Genomic DNA, 8512 nt, shown 5'->3' on the forward strand with positions numbered 1-8512 from the left:
ATCTCTTACATCTCCTGCACTGGCAGGCAGGTTCTTTACCAATAGCACCACCTAGAAAGCCCTTGGGAAGATCCCCTGGAGAAGGAAAAGGCTACCCAGTCCACTATTCTGGCCTGGAGAATTCCATGGACTGTATACTTCATGGGGTCGAAAAGAGTCAGACACGACTGAGCCCCACCAAGATGTTCACCTAATTCCCAGAACCTGTGACTTAAGCAATGTTGCACATAAAGAGACTCAAGATATGATTAAAGTTGTAAGCTCTGAGACTGGGAATTAACCCAGGTGAGCCCAATCTAATTACATGAATTTTAAAACCTGAGAACCTCTCTTGGCTCTGGTCAGAGATCAGATGAAAGGAGGAAGAGATTTGAAGCATGAGAAAGACTAGGCCCAGGGTAGCTGTCCTTGAACGTGAAGGAAGGAGGCCTCTACCAGCCGGGAATCAGCAGCCAGCCAGCAAGAAAATGAGGACCTCAGTCCTACAACCACAAGAAACTGACCTCTCCCAACACTGGGGAAGAACAAGAAACAAATTCTTCCCTAGAGGCTCCAGAAAGAAGCCTAGCATGCCCACAGCTGGAGTTTAGTCTGGTAAGTCCCTTTGAAACAAACCTACAAAACTTCAAAAAAACAAAATTTATAGTTTTGGTAATTTGTTACGCAAGCAAAAGAAAACTAACACAGCACCTCTGTTACAAGTCAAGCCATTTTTCCCTCTTTTAAAACATGAGCAAGCATTGCTTTAGGGCTGAGATAAAGGTGGAAAGCTGTGCTTTTCTGATAGGTGGTAGTTTTGTCTCCTTGCAGCAGCATCTGACAGGTACGAGCATCCAGTGAAAACAGCTTCAGTAATGGACATCAAGATGGCTGCTTTATATACAATAATACAATTACCTAGGTTCTAAAAGGATGGCATATAGGGTATAATTAACTGACCTGAGCTGTAAATTGTACAAAAATCCTGTGTTTTTTCCTCAAAGGGGAGAGAAAAGATCTTCATTCCAGGAAAAAAGAAAAAATCAAGATCCTATTCATATGGCTTATTCAGGTTTACAATATCATCATGGTGTAGGGGAGCTTTAAAAGCTCTGTCCTTTAATCTTCTTCAGCAGTTCTCCCCTTAATCGACTTTTTCATGACTATTAAATGTATAACAAAAACATACATCTAAAGACAGAAGGATATGAATTCTGAAATATTCATTTATAACAGATAGGTACCAATAAAGAAATTTTAAATCCAGCTTTACTTTTATCATCAACTATGCTGCTTCTAGTATGAATGGCATCCGTTTTACAAATATATGGTACAACTGCCAGGTACCTGACTGTCCTTGGCTCAAGAGAGACAAAATCAGCCCTTGACCAAGTAAGCAAGGAAACTGCTGTGTCAACAGGTACACAGCAGTGTCAAAGACTTAATGCTGAAAGCACAGGCATGGCACATGGGCCCCTGGACACCTGTGTAGGTGGGAAGGAAGCAGTTTTGAGATGGGAACAGGAGAAAACCCACGTTTGCTCAACAATCACATGTACAAGGCAGGATACACAGCCACTTTTATAGAAACATGTATGAACGTGACGTTTTCTGAAGGACATATGGAAAATGCGGTCTCTAAAGACTGAGAGTAAGCAAGGTTAGTCAGAGGACTAGAAGGTAACTCCATTTCTCCATACAAGGCTGTCTGAAGACATTTGCCAAGCATTAGATCAATCTGGCAAAAATGCCACTTTCCCATGATTAAAAAAAGGCAAATAAACACCTTCTTTTCTTGAAGCTGAGGACAATTTTGCATTAACAAATATCTAATTATTCCCTCTTTCCCAATTCTCCTCTCCTGGTCTAAGGATGGATAAACTAGAGCAACCACAATACTGAGAGGATCCTGAGTTTCAGTTAGCACCTGCTAGCTGTTAGAACGTGAAACATGAAAGTTGCTCAGTCGAGTCTGACTTGGTGACCCCATGGACTGCCAGAATACAGGAGTGGGTAGCCTTTCCCTTCTCCAGAGGATCTTCCCAACCCAGGGATTGAACCCAGGTCTTCTGCATTGCAGGTGGATTCTCTACCAGCTGAACCACAAGGAAAGCCCAAGAATACTGGAGTGGGTAGCCTATCCCTTCTCCAGCGGATCTTCTGGACCTAGGAATCAAACCAGGGTCTCCTGCACTGCAGGCGGATTCTTTACCAGCTGAGCTATGATGGAAGCCTAGTTATTGGAAAGGCTGATATTATTATTCATCATAATCACAGGCATACTGCCAAAACTGAGTGTTAACTCCTAAAGAATAAAAACTACTGAAAGATGAAGGGTTTTTACAGTATTAAAATTTGGGTTTTTAAAAAACTGCATGAATTTGAACTTGACGAGAAAAATAAACACCTATCAACAGTTGCCCAGTGAAGACCAGCTAACAAAGGCAGGTGGAAAGGAGAAAGTCTGCAAATCATTCTTGACACATGATGTAATTTATACTTTAATGTCAGAAAGGGATGATTACAGAAGCGATTTTTAGGTATTACTTTTATAATATAGGCACAGAGTTCATAAAAGTTGAGGAGAAATGTGCATGACTGCTTTTTATACCAGGACGTGTCTCCAATCAAAAGAGCAATCCCAAAGGGAGATAGGTTCCCTTGAAGCCAAATGTCCCGTAGATGGAAACGTCCTACATGCTGGTGGGAATGTACATCAGTGCGGCCACTCCAGAAAACAGTGTGCAGTTTCCTCAAAAAACTAAAAATAGAGCTACCACATGACCTAGGAATTCTACTCCTGGGTATGTATATGGAAAAAAAAAATGAAAACACTAGTTCGAAAAGATACATGCACCCCAAAGTTCACGCAGCATGACTTACAGTTGCTAAGATATGGAAGGAACCTGTGTCCACCAGGAGATGAGTGGATAAAGAGATGTGACATTCACACACACACATACGTACATACACAAAATGGATTACTCAGCCACAAAAAGAATGCAATTTTGCCATTTGCAGAACATGAATGGACTTGGAGAGCATTATGCCAAGTGAAGCAAGTCAGACAAATACTGTGTGACATCACGTACATGTGGAATCTAAAAAATACAATGAACTCGTGAGGGTAACCTAAAAGCAGCAGACCCACAGACAGAGAACAAACTAGGGGTTACCAGGGATGAGGGGAGGGGTGCAACAGAGGGGTGGAGGACAGCGAGGTACAAGACAGATTCAAGGATGGACTGCATAACTTGGAGAATACTGCTAATATTTTGAGATCATTGTAAATGGAATGTAACCTTTAAAAGTCCAGGTTCGATGCATGATACTGGATGCTTGGGGCTGGTGCACTGGGACGACCCAGAGGGAGGGTATGAGGAGGGAGGGTATGAGAAGGGAGGAGGGTTCAGGATGGGGAACACAGGTATACCTGTGGTGGATTCATTTCGATATTTGGCAAAACTAATACAACATTGTAAAGTTTAAAAATAAAATAAAATTAAAAAAAAAAAAAGAAAGAAAGAAATCTCTCCGTAGATGGGCCTCAGAGCCAGAAGAAAAAAAGTGAAAATCCATAAAAGGAGAAAAAAAATCAAGAAAATGAGAAATAAAAAAGCTTGAGCTCAGGTCTGCTTGTTTGTAAAGCCACATTTCTCCTCAGCCCTTAAGTGAGGAAGTCAAACCACTCTGCGTGACTTCTTTATGGAACAGAACACTCAGGAACAGAATGCACTCAGGAGAAGAAAGAGGTCAAATCACCCTTCGCTACAAAGCCATCCCTGCTAATAAAGTCCAGGCAATCAACACGAGAACATGATTTATGGACCCACATCTCTAATTTGGCAAAAAAAAAAAAAAAACTAGAAATATAGCTTTTACTTAGAAGAACAGGAGGTTCTCAAAAAGGAAATACTCTCTGAAAACAAAAACAAACAGACTCAAACTGGAGGGAGTTTGGAAACTTCCCTGGTGGTTCAGTGGTTAAGACGCTATGCTTTCACTGCAGGGGGCATGGATTTGATCCCTGGCCCAGAAACAGATCCTGTATGCCATGTGACGCAGCAAGAGGAAGGAAAAGACTGGAAGGATTTTTAAGGGACTGAGAGCGGAACTTACATAGATTTGGTTTCTCTTGTAGCGCTGGTACAAGTTGTGCATGATGGCACCCCCGTGGAGCTCTGTCAGGGTGGCCATGTCATCCACGCCCTCCTCATCCATGGGGTGCATAGGCATCACCTTCTGGTGTGTAATTGTGCTCTGCTTGTACGTGAATACCTGATGAGGGGGAACGAATTCACAGCTTAATTATGGGCAATGAACAGTTTCCACTGACCGTTTCCCAACTTACAATACAATCTCAGTTCAATACCGGCAAAAGGATCCTGAATCCACCAGCAAAAATCAGACTGCAGAGAACACTTTAATTTCCTTCATGCCACCTACCTATTTTTGTGCTAGGTCGCTTCAGTCGTGACTGCCTCTTGGACCCTAAGGACTGTAGCCCACCAGACTCCTCTGTCAGTGGGATTCTCCAGGCAAGAATACTAGAGTGGGTTGCCATCTCCTTCTCCAGGGAATCTTCCCAACCCAGGGATGGAACCCACGTCTCTTTTGTCTCCTGCACTGGCAGGAGGGTTCTTGGCCACTAGCACCACCTGGGAAACCTCACCTAATTTTAAAGGTAGCAAATTATTTTGACAACTGACATTCGAAGTTCCAGAAGACACTGGTTCAAGTACTAACTCGCCTGTGGAAATCACAGAAATGATAACATTTTCAGTTTACTTTTCTCCCACTGAGGCAAAGCAGTAACAGTTAAGAAGCTGGCTGACCAACCTTTCAGAAAATAATTTGATTTCACTGTATAATATATTCAAGGGACCATGGGATATAGTTCAAAGCTTCCTAATAAAGCTCTGCAATTTAAGTGTTGTCACAAAATTCAGCACACAGTCTGTACATTTGTTCAGAGACTGAAACACAGCTTCTCAGGAAAGTCTGAAAAATATTCTCCCTTCTCAACTGATCCATTCTCAACTGAGATATATAAACGGCATTCCTGTGATCTTTAGGAAAACAAATCCTCTCAGGTTTAAAATACAACTGGTTTGGGACTCCCTTAGCTGTTTAGTGGTTAAGGCACCACGCTTCCACTGCAGGGGGCACAGGTTCAATCCCTGGTTGGGGAACTAAAATCCTTCATGCAACGGAGAGCAGGCAAAAAAAAAAAAAAAAGTTAAATAAATTACAATTGGTTTGCTTGTTTGACAGCCTGAAAGTGAAAGTCGCTCAGTCGTGTCCAATTCTGCAACCCCATGGATTATACAGTCATGGAATTCTCCAGGCAAGAATACTGGAGTGGGTAGCCTTTCCCTTCTCCAGGGGATTTTCCCGACCCAGGGATCGAACTGGGGTCTCCTGCATTGCAGGCAGATTCTTTACCAACTGAGCTATCAGGGAAGCCCTATCTTGTTTTAAACTCCAAAACCAGTGGTGGGTGCTGCATATGTGCTTCTGTCCATTTGCTAAGTCATGTCCAACTCTTTTGCAACCTCATGACTATAGCCCACCAGCCTCCTCTGTCCACGGGATTTTCTGACCAAGAATACTGAGTGGGTTGCCATGTCCTTCTCCAGGGGACTTTCCAAACCCAGGGATTGAACTCACATCTCCTGCAATGGCAGGTAGGTTCTTTACCACTGAGCCACCAGGGAAGCCCATTGTATTGTGTACCGGAGACAACTCGGACACTGCAAGACTGATTATAGAACACACGTGGACTTCTAAAATCTACACACGGTTCTTTCATCACCATTGATTGGGTAGAGTATTAACTGCACCCATTCAGCTTCATGTGCTGACCGGTTTGACCAGATTTACAAACTCCGGAACATAAAACAATCATTCAATGATGGAGTCTATGCCCTATTTATTCACTGTATACTTTTATATACACTGAATAATCACAGAAAACTAATCAAACTGATCACATGGACCACAGCCTTCTCCAACTCAATAAAACTATAAGCCATGCCGTGTAGGGCCAACCCAAGACAGATGGGTCATGGTGGAGAGTTCGGACAAAACATGGTCCTCTGGAGAAGGGAATGGCAAACCACTTCACTACTATGCCTTAAGAACCCCATGAACAGTATGCAAAGGCAAAAAGATAGGACACAAAGATGAACTCCCCAGGTCGGTTGGTGCCCAATGTGCTACTGGAGATCAGTGGAGAAATAATTCCAGAAAGAATGAAGAGATGGAGCCAAAGCAAACACAACACCCAGTTGTGACTATGACTGGTGATGGAAGTAAAGTCTGGTGCTGTAAAGAACAATATTGCATAGGAATCTGGAAGGTTAGGTCCATGAATCAAGGTGTATTAGAAGCAGTCAAACAGGAGATGGCAAGAGTGAACATCAACATTTTAGGAATCAGTGAACTAAAATGGACCGGAATGGGTGAATTTAACTCAGATGACCATTAAATCTACTACTGTGGGCAAGAATCCCTTAGAAGAAATGGAGTAGCCATTATGGTCAACAAGAGAGTCCGAAACACAATACTTGGATGCAAACTCAAAAATGACAGAATGATCTCTGTTTCCAAGGCAAATCATTCAATATGACAGTAATCCAAGTCTATGCCCCGACCAGAAATGCTGAAGAAGCTGAAGTTGAACAGTTCTATGAAGACCTACAAGACCTTCTAGAACTAACACCAAAAAAAGATGTCCTTTTCATTATAGGGGACTGGAATGCAAAAGTAGGGACTCAAGAAATACCTGGAGTAACAGGCAAATTTGGCCTTGAGTACAGGATGAAGCAGGGACAAGGCTAATAGAGTTTTGCCAAGGGAACACACTGGTCATAGCAAACACTCTCTTCCAACAACACAAGAGAACTCTACACATGGATATCACCAGATGGTCAATACCGAAATTAGATTGATTATACTCTTTGTAGCAGAAGATGGAGAAGCTCTATACAGTCAGCAAAAACAAGCCCGAGAGCTGACTATGGCTCAGACCATGAACTCCTTATTGCCAAACTCAGACTGAAAGTAGGGAAAACCACTAGACCATTCAGGTATGACCTAAATCAAATCCATTACGATTATACACTGGAAGTGACGAATAGATTCAAGGGATCAGATCTGATAGACAGAGTGCCTGAAGAACTATGGACAGAGGTTCCTGACATTGTATAGGAGGCAAGGATCAAGACCACCCCCAAGAAAAAGAAATGCAAAAAGGTTGTCTGAGGAGGCCTTACAAATATCTGAGAAAAGAAGAGAAGCAAAAAGCAAGGAGAAAAGAAAAGATATACCCATTTGACTGCAGAGTTCAAAGAACAGTAAGGAGAGATAAGAAAGCTTTCCTCAGTGATAAATGCAAAGAAATAGAGGAAAACAATAAAATGGAGAAGTTTAGAGATATCTTCAAGAATATGGGCACAATAAAGACAGAAATGGTATTGACCTAACAGAAACAGAAGATAGTAAGAAGAGGTGACAAGAATATACAGAAGAATTATACAAAAAGATCTTCACAACCCAGATAATCACGATGGTGTGATCACTCACCTAGAGACAGACAACCTGGAAGTTAGGGTTAAAGTGGGCCTTAGGAAGCATCACTATGAATAAAGCTGGTGGAATTCCAGCTGAGATATTTCAAGTCCTAAAAGATGATGCTGTGAGAGTGCTGCACTCAATATGCCAGCAAATTTGGAAAACTCAGCAGTGGCCACAGGACTGGAAAAGGTCCATTTTCATTCCAATCCCAAAGAAAGGCAATGCCAAAGAATGTTCAAACTACTGCACAATTGCACTCATCTCACATGCTAGCAAAGTAATACTCAAAATTCTCCAAGTCAGACTTCAACAGTATGTGAACCTTGAACTTCCACATGTTCAAGCTGGATTTAGAAAAGGCAGAGGATCCAGAGATCAAATTGCTAACATCTGTTGAATCATAGAAAAAGCAAGAGAGTTCCAGAAAAACATCTACTTATGCTTTATTGAATATGCCAAAGCCTTTTACTGTGTGGATCATAACAAACTGTGGAAAATTCCTAAAGAGATGGGAATACCAGACCACCTTACCTGCCTCCTGAGAAATCTGTAGGCAGGTCAAGAAGCAACAGTTAGAACTGGACATGGAACAAGAGACTGATTCCCAATAGGAAAAGGAGTACATACACCAAGGCTGTATATTGTCACCCTGCTTATTTAACTTATATGCAGAGTAAATCATGAGAAACGCTGGGCTGGATGAAGCACAGCTGGAAACAAGACTGCTAGGAGAAATATCAATAACCTCAGATATGCAGATGACACCACCCTTATGGCAGAAAGTGAAAAGGAACTAAAGACCCTCTTGATGAAAGTGAAAGAGGAGAGTGTAAAAGCTGGCTTAAAACTCAGCATTCAGAAAACTAAGATCATGGCATCCGGTCCCATCACTTCATGGCAAATAGATGGGGAAACAATGAAAATAGAGACTTTATTTTTTTGAACTCCAAAATCA

At 42.0% G+C, this 8512-nt stretch overlaps 1 protein-coding gene across 1 annotated transcript in view; it reads right to left on the reverse strand.

Annotated features, from left to right (window-relative positions):
• The window catches only part of MYO10 (myosin X), a 261438-nt gene that overhangs the window by 142922 nt on the left and 110004 nt on the right, over positions 1-8512 (reverse strand). Inside the window, exon 3 of the mRNA XM_010858804.1 lies at positions 4099-4257. Coding sequence (XP_010857106.1) covers positions 4099-4257 — 159 coding nt within the window. The remainder of the gene's footprint in view (positions 1-4098; positions 4258-8512) is intronic.

This window comes from Bison bison, unplaced genomic scaffold (genome assembly GCF_000754665.1).
Source record: "Bison bison bison isolate TAMUID 2011002044 unplaced genomic scaffold, Bison_UMD1.0 scf7180017864440, whole genome shotgun sequence".
NCBI classification, from domain to species: domain Eukaryota; kingdom Metazoa; phylum Chordata; class Mammalia; order Artiodactyla; family Bovidae; genus Bison; species Bison bison.